At 49.8% G+C, this 21,577-nt stretch overlaps 2 protein-coding genes across 2 annotated transcripts; one reads left to right on the top strand and one right to left on the bottom strand.

The window, feature by feature from the left end:
- Positions 1–130: 130 nt before the first annotated feature.
- DNAJC5 (DnaJ heat shock protein family (Hsp40) member C5) lies at positions 131–17,727 on the top strand. The gene is made up of 6 exons (XM_015881807.2): positions 131–289; positions 6,332–6,399; positions 9,115–9,250; positions 11,252–11,465; positions 11,581–11,752; positions 12,353–17,727. The coding sequence occupies exons 3-6, from the start codon at positions 9,144–9,146 to the stop codon at positions 12,454–12,456; spliced, it is 597 nt and encodes a 198-aa protein (XP_015737293.1). The 5' UTR covers positions 131–289; positions 6,332–6,399; positions 9,115–9,143; the 3' UTR covers positions 12,457–17,727.
- LOC107323239 (uncharacterized) lies at positions 17,429–20,150 on the bottom strand. The gene is made up of 2 exons (XM_015882106.3): positions 20,024–20,150; positions 17,429–19,679 (listed from the first exon to the last, which is right to left on the bottom strand). Exons 1-2 carry the CDS (start codon positions 20,110–20,112, stop codon positions 19,307–19,309), a joined length of 462 nt encoding a protein of 153 aa, XP_015737592.2. The 5' UTR covers positions 20,113–20,150; the 3' UTR covers positions 17,429–19,306.
- Positions 20,151–21,577: the final 1,427 nt, after the last annotated feature.

Below are 21,577 nucleotides of genomic sequence, written 5' to 3'. Positions count from 1 at the left end.
CCTCACAACGCGCGCTCCCTCCCCCCCATTCCACGCTCACTCTGCGCGCCCCCGCCACCCCCCACGCGCGCTCCCGTCATGGAGGCGGGGCTGAGGGGGCTGCGCGTGCCCGCGCGCGCATGCGCCCTGTGTGCTGCGCGCCGCGCAGGCCCCTCCCCCGCCCGGCCGTGGTCAGCGTCGCCGGGTCCCGGTGCTGCGGAGCGCCCACACACACCGGGCCGTGTCCCGTCCTGCCCCGCCCGGGGCTGCACAGCCCCCCGCTGACCGACCGACCGACCGTGGGCCGCAGGTGAGCGCCGGGCCGCCGTGCCGACCCGATTCGGGCCTGGCTTCGCAGCGCTGGGCCCGACCCGCTGTGGAGGGGGGGGGGTGGGCTGAGGCGTTGTGCTGTGGGGCTGAGGTGAATGGTGTGGGGCTGTGAGACCCCAATGGAGGCTGTGGGGATGGGGAGGTGCGGCATGAAGGGCCGCTGTGGGGCTGAGGAGGATGAGAGCTCAATAGAGGATGTGGGGCTGGGGGTGGATGGGGCCTGAGGGGGCACTGCGCGATGTGGGGATGGAAAGGGCCCCCAGGGCTCTACATGGGGCTGAGGAGGCACCGGAGGCCTAAATAGAGGCTGAGGCGATGGGGCCTGAGGGGGCTGTGATGGAGCAGGGCCTGCTATGGGGCTGTGATGGAGCAGGGCCTGCTATGGGGCTGTGATGGAGCAGGGCCTGCTATGGGGCTGTGATGGAGCAGGGCCTGCTATGGGGCTGTGATGGAGCAGGGCCTGCTATGGGGCTGTGATGGAGCAGGGCCTGCTATGGGGCTGTGATGGAGCAGGGCCTGCTATGGGGCTGTGATGGAGCAGGGCCTGCTATGGGGCTGGGGGAGCACCGGGTTCAGTGGGATGTTCCCCGTGCCGGCATCTCCACGTTATACATTGACGGGCCTGGGCCGGGCCGGGGGTGCCCTGGGGGGCCAGCGAGCTGCTGTGTGTGTAGTGAAGCATCCCTTCATTATGCCGGGCTGGAGACAAATAATCATCATAATAAATAGTTAGAGGCGTTGTGGCTCCTTCCATGGGAACCTCCTGCTCGAGGGAGGGGTGGAAATCCCGCCCTCCCGCTGCCAACACACACATAGTGCTTGGCTGGGGAAGCAGCAGCGTTGGGGCGTGGGGCTGCAGAGACCCCTATAGACCCCTATAGACCCCTATAGAACACAGCCCAGGGGCTGGAGAGGTGAATCCTAAATGCAGAGTGTTTGTGTTACGTGTTAGCAGTGATTCACCATGACTGGCGTTCAATGGAGGGGGGGGATCTCTGTGCTCTGTGCTTCCCCTTCCTTACGTCGTTCAGTGTGGTTTTTTTACACGTAATTCAGATGATGATGCTCTTAACGAGTGACGTATGGCCAGAAAAACCTTCCCAGTCAGAAACCTGCAGACACAGCATAATTCCCTTGATTTGTGCCGTATGGAATTAAGGATTCCGGTCAGGAGGCCGTGGGGATGCACCGTATAACCAGGAGCAGCAGAGGGATGAGGCAGCGCTCTGCCTTTGTGCTCATCCCTTATTGATACCTCTCTGCTGGGTGACACAGTGCTGCTGGCTCTATGGCCGGGTGCAGCACGATGCTTCTTGCTTGGGAGCGAGGTGAGAGCCGGCCCCGACCAGCAAAGCAGGCAGTGTTATCTCTAGGTTTGCTTTTATGGAGGTGTTAATGTGGGAGATGCTGCTGAATAGCCGCTCTCATGCAGTACAGCTGTAAGAAGGCCATGCCCAAACACATGCAGTTGCACTGGTGTGCAGTGATTCTTCTGCCTGGTGGTTGATGTCCTCATGTGGGCCATGTGTCTGTAGGAGCATCACACTGACCATGACTCCAGCACAGGGTTAAATGGCAGCTGGTGGCTGGGCCTTGATGTTGGAGTTTGGATGGAAACAGGTGAGGTGCAGCCTGAGGGCTCTGAGGAATAGGTGCTAAATCCAATGGCACCAATGAATTGCTTCTAATTGTGCACTAGGAGGGAGAAAACAGGGGGGATCACACAGGTTGGACTGGAAGAGAAATCGATCTCAGGGTGCATAAAAAATACCCTTTTTCCCTTCCATCTGCCCTTGCTCCTCTTACAGGACTTTCTGCCACCTCAGTGCGTGGCATGGAACACAAGGCTTGGCTGCTCCAGGTTCGCTCCCTGTTTGCTCCTCCTGAGCTGCAGGACTGCTTGCTTTCCTTTCAACACTGACCTGCCTGTGTCTGTGACAGGGGAGGCTGCAGCACCTTATTGCTCTGAGTGGTGGATGAGAATCAGGTGACAAACCGCATCTCTTCTTTAGAACATTGATCTCCTGATCCTGGGGGGCTCATGGGGGACAAATGGGTTCTTTTAGAGGGCCCTGAGGTTTCTTCTGGGGGAAGATGCACTCAGTTTGACAGTGACTGGGATCAGCAGAGGTGCGTGGCTGCAGCTACCCAGGATACAGCGTGGACTGTGGGATGGGACGGCGATGGATGCGGCCCCATGTCTGCTCCTGGTCCTGCAATGGGGTGGCAGCTGCATGGAGCCCCTTGGATGCTGGCACCCTGTGTCTCCTCCAGCTGTGCTGTAGGTACAACCCTTCTGCCCCATTTCCTGCCCCATATCTTAAAACCACGCTTCTTCATGTGACTTGTGCTGTTGGTATCTTGTGCACAAAGCCTCTTGCTGTTAAGAATTATCATCCGGTGATGATTTCCACTCTTCCTTCCTTGCTGTTACGAGGCTGCTTATATGAAGGGGGTGTGCAAACTGCTGTTTAATGGTAACCCTGTAAGGATGGGGGCAGCTTCACCACTGTGTTGTGAGCACAGCACTGCTTGAACAGCACTCAGCACCATGGGGCTGAAACATCAGCTACAGAAAGCAGGCAGGTTCCTGGCTTTGCTCTTGCATCAGGTGGGGAAAAAAAGAGTATATCAAATCTGTGCATGTTTAGGTGCTGTGTTTGTAATCCCAGTTGCACCACTGGAAGAACTCAATGTAGGAGGGGCTTTTCTTTGCATGCTGGCAAGGATGAGGCCACAGAATGAGCCTTGCTGCTGTTGTCACAGCCAGGTAGGGCAGGACAGGCACCCCTCTCAGTTTCCTTATTATTTCTAGCTGATGGGCTCATGTCTGTATTTATATAGCCTGGGCTGAGCGGGGCTGTGAGGATGTAGCTCATCTCATGGATTGCAGATGGAACGTTTGCAGGGTGAGATAACAGCAGCAATAACCATCGATGCATCTTTTTGTTGATGAAATGGTTCTGTGTAATTAGAAAACACCAACGAGTTTATCCGTTCAGATGAAGGCCTCTTGGCCGACCGCTGGCCTTCACTGTGGGTGTCTGGAGCCAAATGAACGTGGCAGAGGCAGCGAGCAGAGCCCTGAGCACACACTGTCACAGACCTACATTATGAGGTACACACACAGCACCAACCATGTGTCCGTGGGGAAGGAGTGTATTGTGTTTCCCAGCCATAGCAATACATACAAGTTTGGGTTGTGTAGTGGGCAGTTCAGGTCTCATAACAAAAATCTTTCCTTAACCTCTTTTACAGTGATGGAATCACCGGCTGCCTTAGGTTGGATGGGACCTTGGCATCTTTGTGTCTAACTGAGAGGATGGCACACTCACGGTGCTTCGTTTTAACCTTTGGTCTCATAAGGAGGCTTGTGCTTTCCGCTCATCACAGGGGGAAATGAGCACATCCATTTCTTTGGCAGTTTCTTTGAGAAGTGAAATGGGGAAACGGTGGCATCTCCTCCCCCTGCACCAGCAGAAATGGGGAAGTGCAGCTGTGCAGATGGCAGGTGGGATTTGTAGAGGTGCTTGGCCTTTCCACTTGGCTAAAGGCAAAGCCTTTGGGATGGAAGCGCTCACAATGGGGGGGTAGGTGGGACAGGCACTCCCTTCCTTGGGCTGGGAAGACCACATCAGTAAGGTAAAAGTGCATAGGGGGGAAAAATAAGCTGCTTTCTTTCTGTCTAGATTGGGAAGGGAGATGGTGTAGGTTTCTGATAACAAGTTACTCTACAAAGGAGGAAAAAATAGGATCCAACTTCAGAGGGTGCTTCCATTGGGTCCTGGTGCTGTGCTCTAGCTGCTCTTGTGAGTGCCATGGCTGGGGTGGTTGGATCTGGGAACTCAGCTGTATACGTTCTGTTGTTTGCTTCTGCTTTGTGTTCTTATTTGTTGCTTTTTAATAGGAAGGTCGGTGTGTTTGGTTGGAGCAGTTGTGGAATAACGTTGCTCCCTGCTCCTGCTGTGCTCACCTGTTCCCATGGGGCCTCTCCATCTGCCCCCACGAATGATAGCAGCAGAATCATCGGATCATTGCAGTCACAATCATTAAGGCTGGAAAAGACCACGGAGATCAGGAGCTGCTGCTTGTAAGAATCCAGTGCCCAGCAGCGAGCAGTGCTGTCTCCTGTTGGTTCCAATGCACTCACATGCAATGAGAAGTCGGTGATTCAAGCACTGCAGAGGCTTTTTAATAGAGAAGCCAGGGTAATAAGGAGGTGGGCAGGAAGAACTGCTGCTTTCCCTTAGACTTTAACGCAGCTGAGTAAGCAGATGCAGTTGTGTTTTTTATGGCCATGTGTGGATTGCGACACTTGCACTCTGCTATATAGACTGTTGTAGTGCCATAAAACCATGGTGTGGCTTTGCTAAAGGTGATGAACCCAACACAGGGAAGGCAGAAAGAATCACATTTATAAGGAGTAATTAATGTAGGTGAGGAGGGGGGGGGAGTGGAAGACGGGAATCTGGTGCTTTGGTGTTTTGGTTGTGGGTGGAAACCATTCTAGAGGAGGTTTGAGGCTCACTCTTGTGTAAGCCCAAGGTCACAGGTTTTTGTAACAGGTTGGCCATCAGACTTGCATGGCTGAATTTTAATCTGCTAAGCTAATTAGGGGAACAAGGCTGGTATCACTGCCCTTAAGTTTGTTACAAGTTTCAGTGTAACCCCTGAGTTGTTAATGGTGGATGCTATCTCTGCTTAGGATTGGAGGTAGGCCTTGCTTCTGGAAGGGACCTTGTGCAGCTTGCTGTAGTGAGCAGCTTTTGATGTTAGTTCTTTAATCACCTGTAAGTGTGATGCAACACGTGTCCATGAGGTGTGGGGCTGGGGGCTGGCAGTTCCGTTCCATGATTGTTGGATAATAGCAGCTCTGACAGAGCTGGGGCAGATGCAGGCAGGTGTTAAGGGCTGAGAGATGGCTCTAAAGTGATTGTCTGACTTGTGGCTGGGGGAGGACGGGGTGCTGAGTGCTTTGCAGTCCATGTGGGGAAATGTAATATGGGCCGAATGAGGTTAGAAGAGCTGGTTTTGGTATAAGTGAGACAGATGGAAGAACAGGCAACTTTCCTGAGCGTGTCCCTTCATTTGTGTTACAAACCTTCTTGCTGTGGCTTCGATCCAGTTTGTGTTCATGTGGCCTTCCCGTCTGCTAGCTGATAGTCAGCCTTCTTTCATCTTTTCTTCTGATCCTCACACTTAAGATGCAGAGAATAAACAAGGATTGATGATGGAAATGAACTGATCATTTCTTCTCTTACTTGCAGTTCTTCTTACTCTTGTCCTGCAGCCATCAGTGCAGCTTTGCCTTGGCCACTGGAAGCACTGATTTGTGCTGCTGGATCCTCTCAGGTTCCCTCCCTTCTATGCTGAAGTGAGACTTGGTTCTTTGGCTGCAGCTTGCAGTCCTTTGCATCAGCTAAGCTCCTTTAGCAGTCTCTCTCTAACAACATTACAGATTACCGAGACTTAAAAAACACACTTCTCTTGTTTTAAGTACAGCTATTTCACCAATGCCGACGGTGCAGAAGGCTGGAGTCTGGAGCAGATAGCAGTTGTTATGGTTTCTGTGCTCAGAGCTGTCTGTGTGCTGCTGCCTCATTTAGGCTGTGTGTTTAGGAACGGAGGCTGAAGCTACAGATAGAAGCGCTGCCCCCGGGTCTGCACTTAAAAGTATTTGTATGTTCGTCTAACAGCCGATCACGTCTGGATATGTTACAGCATGGAGACTGACTGCATTGCATTTCGGATAATAGAAATAACCTTGACTTTATGTTGGACTTCTGTCACAGGGCAATGTGTGAATACAAGCATCTTGGAAACCCAAAGACACAGAGCTCAGAATGTGCTCCCTGCTGCCAGCTGATCCTGCTGTGGGACGGTGTGAGAGTACAACTGCAGCCATTAACCCGATGGCCTCAATATTGATCTGCCTTAAGTTGAAGTGATGAGATGACAACTTCGATACGAGCCCTCAGCACGTCAGTGGAAAAGGGATTTATTTTTGTTTTCTCTTTTATAGGAGATCCTGTTCCAGGGGTGTGTGGAGGCAGCTACCACTTGGCTTAGAATAGGCAAACCAGGTACCAGGTGAGTGGTTTTGTATATCTTATAGCTAAAAAAAGGCAGCTTATTTACGTGCAGTGTAACACTGAGGAAACAAAGCTCAAAGCTGTAAAAGGGCCCAGTTTACCACTGATGTCTGTCAGATGTTAAGGCCAGTTTTCAGATCATCAATCAGATTTAATGTAAATCTTTCTGTTGAGATGGCACTGATGACCCCAGTGTGGCTGTGCTGCCAGCAGGTGTGTTTCCTGTTCATGCTGACTGATGCAGGCTGTGCTGGTGCACAGATGGTTAAAAACTGCTGTTTAATCTGGGGGATTACCTTTCTTCAGAGCCTTCAGAGAGAAACCTCTTGAGGGAATCCTGCTTGCTTAGAACATACAGCAGATGGCTTGTTACTGCTGGATGCAGCCCTCCTTAAAAACACAGAGCAGCTTTCGGTGCTATGAATGAGAGCCACTTGTGAAAGCAGTGGGATAGGTAATATCCTGTTTCGTGGAGTGCTCTAAATGTAAAGAGCTCGCAGCTTTATTGTATTTCTAATTCTGTTCTATGTTTGAAGAGCCAAAGGTTACGTTCATCGTAATAAGGCCGTTCTGTTCCTTTAAATAACAAGTTTCCCAGATGAATTCTAGTTAGCACCTTGTCCTCTGTTCTTCTGCCTGTGCCCTTTTCATTCTGGTATTGAAACTTCAAGCACCCCATTGCACTGAACCCCAGGTACCCTGAACTTTTCAGATTGAAGTGATTAAAAACTGTAGCAGTAGGAAATGTTATTCCTGTGTCCATCTTTATTCTTGACAGGCAGCCTGCAGGCTGACAGACACAGCTGGATCGAGCTGAATTTGTTTTTACCAAACCCATTGGCCCAGTGTATCAGTGGAGGTTTGATTAATCAACACAGGGACTGTACCTGTGATCTGCAGCATCTGTGCACCCAGGGTGTGCTGGGCTGACTGGGAAGGAAGCTCATTAGGCCTAAATAGAGCGACAGACTTTGAGGTAGCACTGTGGTGGGGTGATAGAGAAGCTTCCCTGGGCTGGATGCTGCTGGGTATGGCAGGAGCTGCTTGAGAGAAGGTCCCAGGATGGGTGTGAGGAAGAGGAGGTGGTTCTGGCCATGGGTGGGAGAGTCTGTACAGGGCAGCTGTGCGCTGTGATTAGGTAGATTACCAGCTCGACGTCAGGATCAGCAGTCTTTGACCTCAGCACTGGGACTGCTTAGGTAGAGGGGGCAGGGAGGCTGCTGGTGTGAAAAGCTGCTCCCAGAGGGCTATGCCTCTTGTGAGTGCCCTATTTCTTAATAAATTTCCTCTCCTCTTGTGTATGGATTGGATTCAGTAGCTCTATGCTGTATTTTTAAAAGAAAAAAGACACATTTGCCTTCCAGATTTCTAATATATCTGAATGTTGCTGTTACCATCATTATTAATTTATAAGCTTTCTTATTAGGTAACATTTAATTAAACTCACCGGAGCTGTCAGTGACTTCTGGAAGGAAATTAGATGAGAGTTTACAAGTTCAGTAGGTGCAGTTCCATTTAAAGAAACTGGATGCAGGTATCAGTCTAATTTAAAGCTGCTACACCTGGGCTGTCATTGGTTGGCTTGGAGATGTGCAGGGGAGGTGTGGTGCTTGTGTCTGTGCCTCTTAGTCACCATGTACAAGAATGATGATGATACCTGTGTGTTAGCAGAAACTGAACTGGTGTTTTTTGAAGCGTATCAGTGCTTTGAGAGCATATAAAGAACTTAGTAGTGAAAAAGGGGACGTCTGAGGGTAGTTCTTGGAGGTAGCCTTTTGAAACCTGAAGTTATTAGCTTTATTATATAAGATAAAGGGTTAAATTAGAAAAGTCTGGTGCTTTAAATATCTTTTTCAAAGTCTGCATAATCTGGTGTGGGCTAACAGTAATGACATAATCCAAAAATAGCCAATAGTCTTCTCTTCAATGCTCATCCTTGCTGCAGTTCTGCAGCTAAAGAATGGCAAATGCTAAGCTGCTAAGGATGTTAGAGGACGTAACCGTGCCTGCCTGCGGCTCAGGGGACACCTCGAGAGTCTTGCGTGTCTGATTGGCAAGCAGGAGGTTAAGTCAAGTTCCAGCTGCAGGATTTATCTAACATATGTATTAAATGTTTGATTCACAAGGGGAGATTGCCTCCTCCCAAAGCAGGCAGGTGTTTTCTCTCTCTTGTCATGGGATGCATTGGCCTAGTTCTGTTGGATTTTGGCTAAAGGATTCTGCTGTGCCTGGTTTCAGGGATAAAATGGGGTTTTGGAGATGGTTGTTTTTTCTTTTAATGACCGGAATGCATGCAGTGGAGAATACAAATGAAAGCCCTGGTTAAGGAGGTGGAACTTTGTGCTCACCTCTGTGCACATGTGGTGCAGAAGGCAGCCTCCATCTAACAGCAGCTTGTCTATTGTTCAGTTACTCATGTAGGTGTTATTGGGAGTAAATAACATTAAGACCAGGAAAGAAAATGAAATAGCAATAGGGATGTGTTTGGGAGTCTTACAGCTGTAGCTCAGCTGTTGATTTTTTGGCAACCTTTAAACTTCCACGTATGTTATAAGAGCCTCTTCTGTTCAAAGCCCGTTAAGACCTAAAACATGAATTTTTCACACGTTTCTTACTCCGAAGCCTCCAGTTTCAAGGCTGATCTCTTTAAGGTCTGTGCTCTTCCTGGTTTAAGCATTTCTTCATCTCATCTTTTTCTTTCTTTTTGGGGCAGGGACGCTTCTCTGTTCAGGTTAGTCCAAGATGGCAGACCAGAGGCAACGCTCGCTGTCTACCTCTGGAGAGTCGTTATACCACGTGCTGGGACTGGACAAGAATGCAACTTCTGATGATATTAAAAAGTCATACAGGTAAAGCTTCAAGTCTTGCATCTGCCACCCATTAAAACAGATATTAAGTGCTCAACAGGTGAGGCATTTACATATAGTCTCCAGTTGGTTTATTTGAGATCTGTGTGAGAAAAACATGAGAAAACACTTATCCTACATGGAGTTATTTTTAAAAGAAGGTTTTTCTTAACCCTTTTTTCTTAAGCACGTGGAATGGTTTCACACTGAGTAAAGAAACAACAGAGTTGTGTTCCCATCCTCTCTTCCTTCCCACATTCCCTCCAGACCTGCTTACGTGCAATCTTTTCTTTCCTGTAAGAGTGAGCTGCAGTCGTGTTGGGGCTACCTGGGCAGTGGCAGTGTGTTTAACATCACACTAGGTGTCAGCAGTCTTCTTTACTTCAGGTTACTCCTTTCAGAAGTTCTGTTTTAATCTTCAGTGTTTACTGAAATTCTTCCCTTTCAGAGCCACTTTTTCATACCACTAGTAATTATTGAGTGAAACATATCAGTAAATTGCTCCAGGATTAGCTCTGTCTTCCCCGAGTCCTCCAGCTGCATATTTGGACAATCATCTTCTAGCACATGAGACTGAAAAACCTTTTTACCTCATGGGGGGAAAACCTAGAAGGCTTTCTGCTTTGGAAGAATAGCACAGCTGGATTCAAGGGGGAAATGTAGCTGCCTCATTCATACCTGGAACTTCATTTAATCTTGTTGCCTCTTCTGCTCTTTTAGTGGCCACTTCTTCTTTTTTTTCCATTTGATCTGGAATGTCCTTTGCTGACCTGTGGGATGTGGGATCTGTGCAGACATAGGAAATGTGATGTGAAAAATATTGCTCTCACAACCTGATAGTAGATAAGTCCTCTTTAAGTTGATGTACCCTCCCTCTAATTATGAAAACTGTGATTATTTCAGTCTTCTCTGAGCCGGTGTCACTCTTGGCAGCCCTAAATAATGTCATCTTCCCTACCAGCATAATTTACCGCTTATGAATGTTTCAAGTGCACGCTCCCTTTACTGTTTGAATGCTGTGATGCGTGTGTTTGTGTGTGCATCCAAACCTATGCTTGCACAAATCCTTTTTGTACATTTATCTGAATATTTCCCTCCTGAGGAGCTGTGGTGTGTGAACATCTGCAAGCTCCTCTGTGTGTTTGTCAGACATGGGGCTCTCGTGGTACATCCCTGCAGGTCACCTACCATTTTTGGTGGTGCAGAACTATTAGAACTATTATTCTGAATCATTTCTCTCCTTCGGAGCACAAATGACTCAACCTGCAGTCGTTCAGGCAGGAGCTGCTTGGCCAGTACTGATTTCTTTTATTGCTTTGGGCTGCGTCTGAATTTGCAGGTTTATCAGTGCTTAATCTGAGTTTTTGTGCTGTGTTCAGTGATCTCTGGGGGCTGCGAGCTGCTGTTGAAAGTAGTTGAAAGAGATCTAGAATGATATGGGGAGGTACGTTGTGATTTCCTGAAGCTGGTTCTATTCTAGCAAGCCCTGCACTGAAGTGCCTCGTACCTGCACGGGAACTGGTGAATTAACCACAAGTGGTTCTGTTCTATTTTTGTGTTCAGACACTGTAGATGAGTTGTTGTAGCGTGCCTGTGTTTGTTCTTTGATGCTGAATCTGAGACTTGTGGTGCGTTTCTTTTCTGTTAGCCTGGCCTTTGCTTTATCAGGAGCAAAACTTGCTGGTGGAAATTGCTGGAGCTGGGGGGTGAAGTGCTTTCTTCTTGTCTTCAAGATCCTAATTTTTCCCATTGGATTTCCGAGGGTCCAATCCAATGCTCTGAAATCAATCCTGTGAGTTAAGCTAGATAGTGCTGTAGCGTTTTGGAATCAACAGGGGAGTGAATCAGACATGAAGGAAACTGTACTTATGGAGATATTCTGAACTGGCATTTGGGAGGTTCCCTTCAGTGACAAGCAGCAGAACTGGAAAAAAGCCCAACAAAAAAGCCAGGAGGAACCCAAATCCCAGCATCTAATCTAGAATCTCTTTTTGCTTTTGGCAGGAAACTTGCACTGAAATACCACCCCGATAAAAACCCCGATAATCCAGAAGCAGCAGAGAAATTTAAAGAGATCAATAACGCACATGCAATATTGACCGATGCGACAAAGCGAAACATTTATGATAAATACGGTTCCCTGGGGCTGTATGTAGCAGAGCAGTTTGGCGAAGAAAATGTGAACACATACTTCGTGCTATCTAGCTGGTGGGCAAAGGTAAATTGAAGCACAAAGAGAAATGGCTCTGGGTTGGCATTTAAAATGCTTAAAGGACTCCGTTGGAAAACCGTATTTGTTTTCACTTCTGGAATTTGCTTTCTGTCCTCTGCAGGCCTTGTTCGTGTTCTGTGGGCTCATCACAGGCTGCTACTGCTGCTGCTGTCTGTGTTGCTGCTGTAATTGCTGCTGTGGGAAGTGTAAACCTAAACCTCCTGAAGGCGAGGAGCAGGAATACTACGTCTCTCCAGAGGACTTGGAGGCACAGTTGCAGTCAGATGAAAGGGGTAAGTAATGCAGCTGTGAGGGCTGTGGGATTGTAGAACCTCTGGTATTCAGAGTGTGTCAGCCTCTGGCCGAGGGCTCTGTGTGCTGTGAGGAGCAACGCCTGCTTTGAGAGATCAGCGCAGGTCCCTGCAGGGGAATAACTGTAGCACAAGAGTTTAAGCAGTTGTGTGGGTAACAACGGCACCAGAAAGAAATACAGTTGCTGAAAACTCCTGGTGGGTCTTCACTGAACGTGGTCAGGTCAGCTTCAGAGAAATGGGTGAGCGTTGTGGTTTTAAACAGCAGCAGATAAACACCGTGCAGCCATTTGCTCGCTCCCACCGCAGCAGAATGAGTGTTGGGGGGGTGGGAGTTGGAGAGCACAAGGTTAAGATAAGGACGGGTTAATAAGAAAGAAAGAAAAAGGGGAGGAAAAGAAAAGAAACAATAAGGACAATGGAAATACGCAGAGCGAGTGATGCACGGTGCAGTTGCTCACCCCCTGACAATGGTGTTATCAAAGCATTGCAGAGAGGCACCTTATGCTTACCAAAGCTCACAGCACTGCTTTTTATTCCCCTCTGCCTTGGCATACTAAACCTTTTGTGTTTGCTTTTCAGAGGCCTCAGACGCACCTATTGTGATACAGCCAGCATCAGCCACAGAGACAACCCAGCTCACAGCTGACTCTCACCCTAGCTACCACACTGATGGATTTAATTAAGTTAAGGAAACACTGTAATTAGAACGGATTAAAAAAATATATATATACATGGCCAACTCAACACTAGAATCATGAACATTAGAAGTAGAGGATGGGGAGGGGGAGAAATTCTGCCACAGTAAGAAGGCAGCTTTCCAACCTGCTGAAAGTATTTTGTAATCCCTTCAGCCTTTTGTCACCTTTCAGTGTCGTATCTTGATGATACGTGAAGTGCTGTAGCATGCAGTATGTAAAGCAGTTTAGCTACGGTCTTAACGTTTCCTTTCTCTTCCTTTTTTGTTTTGTTTGTTTTATTTTTTTGGGCTTTTTTTTCTTTTTTTTTTTTTTTGGTTGTTTTCTTTGTTGTTGGTTTATTTTTTAATAGCATGTATGGAGTTACGTTCAATGTCTGTGGTGTAATGTATCGAGTTGTCACAGTACGTGTGATGGAGACGTTCTGCATTTTAAGCAGTGGTACTGGCCTCAAATGAGACTTAAAGTTTCACAGGAGCCACCATACTTTCATACAGCCAAGCTGTCAAAGACCCTTAAAAAAAAACCCTCATGGTTTTTATTTGGGTGCAACAAGCCAATTCTTTTATTCCTCCTTCTATTCCTGCGTTGCTACCTAAGCAAGTTTACAAAGCCAAGAACCAAACAAAAAAAATGCTAAAATTCTCTTTTAATGCTGGTTTACAGCTTAAATAAATACACCTTGAGAAGCGAGAAGGGAGACTTTCCGGTCTTTGAACAATGAAGTTGATGAGCAGCTCTTTATGCACAAGGGTTATCTTCAGTGATGGTGTAACCACAAACTGTAGGGCGTCACAAGGCAGCTGTGAGTGGGTTCTCGTGGTGGTGGCGGTGGGACTTTAACTTCAAGCACAATTCTGTTCTGGTTTGAGTTCAATCCTTTTCCTGAAATGCTAAAGACCAAATAGAGCAGCTTCTTTGAATGCATGAGAATCTTAAAAGTGAAACTGGTTAATTGGTTTTCACTGAGCAAGTGAGTCAAATGCAGGCAGTAGGTGACAGCATAAATGTTAATGATTTTCCTTTTATAATCGTTGTCTAATAATCCGAGATACTGCTAAACAAGTGGGGTGTTCTGTGTTGTTTTATAAAGTTCCTGTAATATGTTAGCCCTTTAATTTTCTCATGAAGCATCTTTGTGGAGTACCGAAATGGCTTTTAAAGAACAAAACACTTTTTATGTTGATATTGTATGATTTGCACATTGTCTTACCTTTAGACTTGTTTACACCAGTGTTCTTCTTTCCCTCAGAACAACAGTGGGGAAACGATTGCAAAGTTTCCTGAGCTATTTTGAAGCCAAATCGTGTTTGAGTACTGCTTTGAAACGGCTGTTTGTTGGGATTTAACTGTTCAATAGGCATTTTAGCTGCTGAATTGCTGGCATATTTTGTTATTAATAACCTTGTTGTAAATGATACGGAGTCGGGATCTGGAACAGCAAACTCGTAAGCTTACACATGGCATGTTTAGCAGTTAACTGCCTTCTCCTCAATTTGATCTTGATGGTTTTCTATCACAATGCTTCTCCTGTCCTTTGTACCTCCATCTCCCCTTCCCTGTTGGTCACCTGTCTCTATGGAGAGGCTATTCACAGCCTTCCATCCCAGGTTTCATTTGAGGTCTTTCATGCTGCTCTTTTACAAGATACAGGTGTTCCTTGGGAAGGGGACAAAGAGCACTGTCAGTCTGTAGGAAACAGCCGGGAAGTGAAGGGGGGGGATCTCCTACCAGAGAACCATTCTGAACATATTTTCACTCCATCTGCATGAGCTGCACGTGGCAGTGCACACCAAGTCTGACACAAAGCCACACTGAGCAGGCTGGACAGAGCAGAGCGTTATCACTGCAGTCTGGGTGCTGAGTTGGGACACGTGCACTGTGAGCTGGGTGATTATTGCCTGCGTGTGAGCCTGCTGCAGGTAGGGATGCTTTTGGTGCCACATCAGAGATTCAAAACACTCCTAAATAACTGACTAGATTGAAGTAACACACTCGTTAATTCCTTCCATCCTGAAATGCTGCGGGTGACTGGAAGATGCTTCTAACTCAGAAACTCTCTCCTGGATGGCCTTGAGGACAGCAGTGCATTATTTGGCTCAAGGTCCTTATTTAATTAAAGCTTTCTCTTTCTATCCCTTAAAAAGAAAAGCAGTTTTAAAGCTTGAATAGCATCAGGTTGGCTGTCCTTGTAGGTTCTGCCTGGTGCCATGTCTCAGTGTTGAGCTGCACAATGATCTGCAGGCTTCCTCCCTCAGAGCTGGCTGGCTAAAATTGCCCTTATGGGCTGCACGGGTCCCTTCATGTTGTTGGTAACAGAGCTGGTATTGCTTTGTGGCTGTGTAAATGAGTGTGTTGGTGTGGCTGGGTCTGTAGAACCAGCAGAAGGAAGTTAACACAGTGTGCTGTAATACTGTGTCCATGCAGGTGTGTAGCACAAGGACCAGCTGCTGGGACTGCTGACGGCAGAGCTGAGGCAATTCCTTTCTCTGTGTTTTGCACTACTTGCTAAGGGTGATGTGCAGGATAAATGTGCTGGTTTAGTTCTCTAAGAGCTGCTGGGTTCCTTTCAGCTGTTCTGTGGGTGGTGTGTGAATGGCACCTTAGTCCTGTCCTGTTAGTGCCAGTGTGATGTGCTGGGTGCTCCAAGGGAGCAGCGCAGGGGAATGAGGAGAAAACACATTTTTAAGTAAATATCCAGATTCTTTGATAGGTTTGCCCAGGTTACTCTGAAACCTCCGAATCTAAAGTTATTAATGTACTTGTTCCTGAGTTGTATAAGGAATAGGTGAATGCCTGCTTGGTTGTGTCATCATCAATAAGGTGTTAAGAGCATCCTGGGCTCTAACAAATGGCCAAATGTATCCTAGTGAAGTTGTGCTGGAAATAATGGTGAACAGATGTGGTGCACTTTGGGCTGTGGGCTGCTGGAGCTGCAAAGCAGCAGAGCCTGGCGGGCACTGAGCCCTGCTCACTGTGCACACACAGAATGGTTCCTGCCAAAGCTCACCTGAGCGCTGCCATCCTCTGCTCAGCCTAATGCCAGAATTAAAGCTTGAGCTTTGCTTTCTGTTGTTGGTTGTAAAGGTCACATCCCTGTTAGTTTATCATTTGTTTTATGAGATGCTTGAGATCTCCGTGTCAGCAGCCCAACCTCCTCCCAGTGCACGGACCCAGTTGGCAGCACTTCTTGCACTGCACTGCAGCTCCTCATGGTGCACGATGGCCCCCAGCAGCCCCTCTGTGTGTCTGCAGGGCCTGGGAGGAGACAGGGAGCTGCTGCCCTGGCTGGGGATGCCCGGCTGCACTCTCACTTGAAGCAAACAAAGGGCATTAGATGCCACTTTCATGTAGTTAGTGACGTATGTAGGATGTTCTGAATTATTTATCTGTATATAAACCTAACCCTCAGTGGCGTCCGATCCGGTGTAGGTTTGTGCCGATTCCACGCAGTGATGTTTTCCAGCCACGTTCCCTTTTCAGTCTTATTTTTAAAGCTGTAATATTGTTTTATTTTAAACTGCTTTAGATATTAGTGCTCATCGCAGTGTGTGATGCTCATTGGGACCGGGCTGCACACAGCCTGCACCCAGCTGCTGGGGATGGAGGTGTGAGCAGTTGTGGGGTGGATGTGCTTCTCCCAGCCCTCTGTATCAGAGCCTATAAATGCTTATAGGGCTGTTGACAGGTGGAACCTGGCATAAAATACATTCCTGTCCTATTCTTAAAGCGGTTTCATCGTGTGGTGCAGAGGGGGCCCCTGTGTGCTTTGTCAGGCTGTGTCAGAACATTGCACTCTGTTCTCATGTAGTTTGTGCCCATGGTCTCACTGCTGCCCTTCAGTGTTGCTGACATGTCTGGCTCGTTTAGGACAGGTCGATGCTGCAGTTCTCCCCACTCAGTGCAGCTGGATGTGATGTTGGACAGGTTGAGCACTCGGCAGCCCCTGCCTCGTGTTCTTAATTCCAAATGCTGTCCCTGGGTGTTAACCCTACAATCAGAGCGCTGCAATGTAACCCCAGTTCCGCTGTGTGTAGTGTAAGGTTGGTGTGAGCTTAACTCGCTTCCTCGTTTGGTGCCGTTTCTCTGTATTATAGTGGAGATCACCTCGTAGTGCACTGCTACACCAACAGCTGCTTACAGTGCCCTGATGGGGAGTAACTGATGGCTGACACAGTGGCAGGAGTTGTCAGTGCCCAAGTCCTGCAGGGTCTGTGTTCTGCTCCATGCACTGCACTCACAGCTTCAGTGCTGGGACCGAAATGCTCCTTGTGTTCCATAAGGATGTGTTCTGTGCCAGAGGGAGCTGCTGGGGGAAGCTGCCTGTCTTTATGTTTGCACAGGCCAAATGCCAAACATCTGGGAGACAAACTTCTGTTTGAAAACAAGATGCCAATGTTAACGTGCGCCATGGATTTCCTCATTTAAAGGGTAGATGCTGGGAATTACTGCTGGCTTTATATATCCATGTGTATGTGTAGAGGAAGCTCTTATATAAAGTGGCCATTCTTTGAGTGCTGTTGTTGCTCTGCTCCCTTTCCCCCCCCACCAGCAATGTGGGTTTATTCTGGTGGTCTGTAGCAGTTGCTTTCCATGCTGTCAGTGCAGTGAGGGCATCCAAACAGGGCAGCATCTATCTGAGCTCTGCCATCATCCCTCAGCCCCAGGCTGCTCAACAGGAGCTGGGCTTCACCATTCTGGCTTTGCTGTAGGGAAGGAGCTGAAACCCAGGGGTGATACTGGAAGCACTTTGGCTTGTCCCGTGGGCTCAGCCTGTAGTGCTCACAGGGTTTGTAGGACTTGGAGCTGGTGCACACCATAAAGCTGATATTAGGCAGTGATCTGTGGGGCATGTGGGGCTGCTTGTGGGGTGGGGGGAACCCGTGGCTGAAAGCAAAGGAAAAAAGACTGTAAAAAAACAAACAACCAAACAAAAAACCTACACCCCCCCCCCCCCCTCCAATCAAAGTATAAATGCATCCGAGAAGCAATTATAATATAGACATATATATATTTTGTTATGTCACTAAAGGACCATACTTTGAATTGTATGTAAGTAGATGTGGCTGTCAGAACTTTGTGGATTGTAACACTGGATACTACTGAGCTCCTGTACATACCTGCAGTTACAGCAGAAGGAATTCTTTTATGTTTTAGCATGGTAATTTGTGTATCGTATGTCCAGATATAAACTCAAATAAAGATTGCTAAGTTATCTTGAAACCACTGTTGTAAAATAAATGTTTTCAATGCAGAAAACACGTATGGGCTTTTTCTTTCTGGATCTGTTTGGGGTCAGAGATGCAGGGCAGTGTATGTATGGGGAGCTGTGTGCTCTGTAAGTGCTCACCCTTCTACCTGTGCTGGATGCTGCTGCAAAGTGCTGTTGGTGCGATGCAGGTGAGGGCTGTCTGCACACATACACACCTTGTTTGCAACCATAGCTGCCTTTTGTTTAACGTGTTTGTTGTTTGCTTGGTTTTTAACCATCAGCAGCCAAATTCTGGAGGATCAGTGTGATGACAGCTCTGCCCCTGGACAATGTGCTGAATGGGAGAGGGATCCCACAGAGCATCCTTCCCATCCTGCCCTCCAGCCCCATAGAAGTGAACCTGTGCAGCTTCTGGGTGAAGGCAGCTGTTGGTGAGTGCTGGGGCTGTTTGGGGCTGGGGGAGCAGAGGCTACAGCTCAGTTGGGGTTACATTTAAAATTACATTTGCTATCGGGCTTTGGTTCTTTTGGGTTGACTGTTTTCCCCTTTGTAACCCGGCCTCTTTGCTCTGTGGTGTTTGAGCTTTGTGTGATGCTCTGAGCTCCATTCAGCACAAATCCTGGTGCTGAGCAGCAGCCCCTTCTGCAGGGCAGGATCCCACCCACCCCAACCCACTGCTCCCATGGACTCTATGGGTCGTGATTCCCCTTTGCTGTGTGTAGTGGGCACAGGAGCACTCACAGCTGCACACAGCCCAGCTTTGGCTGCTTTGCAGTAGGGGCAGGTTGAGCAGCGATGTGAACATTCCTCCCTGCTGCACATCACAGCATTGCTCATCACCTGAGCTTTTCATTTCTGCCCTCATTCCCTCGCTGTCCCCCCGAGGTCCCACCTGGCCCTGCATAGAACCCCACCTTGGTGTGTGTGTGTGGGGGGGGGGTTCAGGTGCTCAGCCCCATTCTGACCCACCTCAAACCCCAGCTCATCCCCCCCCACCCACATGTGTGACCCCAAACGGCGCAGATTGCTTTGAGATCAGCGAGGGTTCATTGCTGGGGCTTCACTGTTGCCTGCAGCCCTTTCAGCAGCTGAAGCCATGTCTGTGTGCCCTCACATCAGTGCCTCCTGCCCATTACAGCCCCCCATAACCCCTTTTCCCCATCCCCAGCACCTCTCAGTGGGGGACACTTCCACTTTTCTGGGTGAGATTTGCCAGCTCTGCTGCTGGAGCTGCACAGGGGTTGTGCTCTGACCCTCCCTCCCACCCCCAACACGCACACCCTGCGTTGTGGGTGGGTGAGTGGGGCTATAGGGAGCGAGCCTGGAGCATGAGAGGACGCCCAAAATGTGGGTGTGAGGGGCACAAAGGGGGGCCGCATAGAGTTGGGGCCGTAGGGTGAGATGCTCCAACCCCATCCCATATCCCATTCCTCACTCCTACCCTGGGAATCCCTTTTGCTCCCGGGACCCAGGGAACCCCCCGGCACGGAACGGGGGGTTCACAGCGCGGGGCAGGTGCGACGGCGACTTTAATGCGCAGCAGCGGGAGCACCGCGAGGGGTGGGGGGTCCCGAGGGAGAAAGGGGAGGGGGGGGGGGTCCCAGCTCCGGGCTCCGACCCCTCCCGTCACTTCCCTATACTCTGCAGCAGCAGCTTATTGCTGAGCGCCTTCTGCGCCAGTCTCTCCTCCCGGGACATGTCGAGGAACTCGCGCAGGAGGTGGAAGGTGAGATCCAGTGAGTTCGGTTTCCCTTCTCGTCTCTTCCCCGCCTGCAGCGCCCGCGGAGCTCGGGGTGGGTCCGGGCCGGGCGCTGCCCCCCGCGGTCGGCACAGTCCGTTTGGGGGGCGAGGGGCGGCCGGTTCCCAGCGGGGCTGCAGCGGGGAGCAGCTCTCCGAGGGCAGGAAGAGCAGCACGAGGACGGAGGCAGCCGAAATCATCCTGAGCCGCATCGCAACCGCTCCGGGTCCGGGGAAAGGGGGGGGGTGGGGGACCGGATACCTGCAAAAGAGGTTCCCCCCCGTCCCCAAACACCCCCAAACGCTGCGGTCAGGGCGCACCCGAAGAGTGAGAGCCCCCCGAGCTGCGGGCGGGATCCCACCGAGGGAACTGGAATTAAACCCCAGTTTAACGCGACCCACCCCCCGGGATCGGGACAGACAAGGACCCCCAGCACATGCGGGACCCACCACCACCCAGACACGGGACCCTCATGGTTCAGAGGTGGGTCATGCTTTAGGTTCACCCCGGCCATAGGACCCCCATGTAAACCCGGACCCCCTCCCTCTCCCCCGGGGGGCTCAGGACCCCGTTCCCATGCGGTGTGGGGTTAATGGGATACTCACCGCTGCCGCTGCTCGTCCCGCAGCTCCCGCTGCCCGCAGCGCCCGCCCGCTCCGTGCTCTATAATATAGGGGCGGCACCCCCACCCCATAACACCCACCCCGCCACGTGACCGCGCTATAGCGGGGCGGTGGCCCCGCACGTGATAACCGGGCGGGGAGCTGTCCGTGGTGCTGAACGGCCACGGGGGCACGGGGGGCAACTGGGGGGATGTGGGGAGGGGGGGATTGTGGAAGTGTATAGGGGTGATTGGGATGGGATGCCCGGGGTATGTGAGTGCTTGGGCGGGGGGATATGGGGTGGTGATGGTGGGGAGATGATCATTGGGGGCACGTGGGGGTGTTGGTGGGTGCCTGTGGACGTGGGGGCACAGGGGATGATGTTGGGATGCAAACGGGGCCATGTGGGGTGGAAGGTGTTAGGGAGAAGTTCGTGGGGAGACATGGAGGTGTGAAGGGTGAGCGCTTTCTGTGGGGTCCATAGGAGGGCGATGAGGAGGGATGAATAATGGCTGTTTGGGGGGGTTCGTGGGGTTGAAGAGAACGGTGGGTATGAGGTGTGAGTGCTGCAGCTGAGCCCCCTCCCATGCTGTGCTGCTGGACACAGACCCACACCAGCTCCCCCCCATCCCCCCTCAAACCCAGTGTCTGGGCTGGGTCTGCTCTGCATTTCACAGGCAAAGTTTCCATGCACAAAGTGAAGGCAGTGAGTCACTGTGTGAGAGCACACAGCTTACAACTTTAATTCCGAAGCCTAAATACACTTCTGGAGTGCAATATTCCTCCTTTAATGGAGCACGAAAGATGTTCTCCTCCTGGCCGTGTCGCCCCACACAGATACACACCTCTGTATCAGATCGGAGTCGTTTGTTTGCCTTTTCCTCCCTCCCTGCTGGAGCTTCCATCAGCACTTGGAGCTCAGCAACCACTTCAACTTGCAGAAGTGCTGCCTCTACAGTTAAAATTCCCGTATGAATGTTTCAAGAGAAGGAAAGAAAAACATTAAGTGGAATCTGAGCACGCAGCGAGAACCCCTCCAGTCACACTCTGTGCACAGCAACCCAAAAAACGAGGGCTCGGCTGCTTTTTGGGGGTCACACAAAAGGCCAAAGGATTCTTTGAGGTGGCAATAAGGGGGGGCTCCCAATGACCCCCAGCTGCAGAGTAACTCGTGGCTGAAGCTGAGCGGCCTTGAGGGGGCCAGCACTGGGGCTGGTGATGCTTTGGACCCTTTTTCTTGCAGTGCTTTAGGATTAATCACTTAAGTGTTGGAAAGATGATGAAGCTGGTAATTGCATCTTGTTTGTTTTATTTTAGGAAGCTCAACTCAGAAGATCACAAAAAAGCAACCAACCTAACAACAAACCCGACCATCCTCATTTCTTCATCCATCACAAATTACTGACACACTCGGTGCTGAAGGGCCCCTTGTGCCGCCTGGGGACTCATTACTGTCGCTCGCAGGGATGCTGCTGTCTCTTCCTCTGCTCAGGAGCACGAGGAGCGATACGGTAGCGATGCTTCAGGGATGCCAGGCTCACCCCCAGCTCCGCTCAC

The sequence above is a fragment of the Coturnix japonica genome, chromosome 19 (genome assembly GCF_054131305.1).
Source record: "Coturnix japonica strain WE chromosome 19, WE-NBRP24, whole genome shotgun sequence".
NCBI classification, from domain to species: domain Eukaryota; kingdom Metazoa; phylum Chordata; class Aves; order Galliformes; family Phasianidae; genus Coturnix; species Coturnix japonica.
The sequence above is the reverse complement of the archived record's forward strand: the minus strand, read 5'-3'. Positions and strand labels throughout refer to the sequence as shown.

Bases quoted from the DNA above. Each gene is read 5' to 3' on its own strand.
- DNAJC5 (XM_015881807.2), top strand. From the start codon at position 9,144: ATGGCAGACCAGAGGCAACGCTCGCTGTCTACCTCTGGAGAGTCGTTA. The intron at 9,251-11,251 runs GTAAAGCTTCAA...TGCTTTTGGCAG, and splicing joins GATATTAAAAAGTCATACAG to GAAACTTGCACTGAAATACC. The intron at 11,466-11,580 runs GTAAATTGAAGC...TGTCCTCTGCAG, and splicing joins TATCTAGCTGGTGGGCAAAG to GCCTTGTTCGTGTTCTGTGG.
- LOC107323239 (XM_015882106.3), bottom strand. From the start codon at position 20,112: ATGGGGTGGGGGTGCCGCCCCTATATTATAGAGCACGGAGCGGGCGGG. The intron at 19,680-20,023 runs GTGAGTATCCCA...CCTCTTTTGCAG, and splicing joins CGGGACGAGCAGCGGCAGCG to GTATCCGGTCCCCCACCCCC.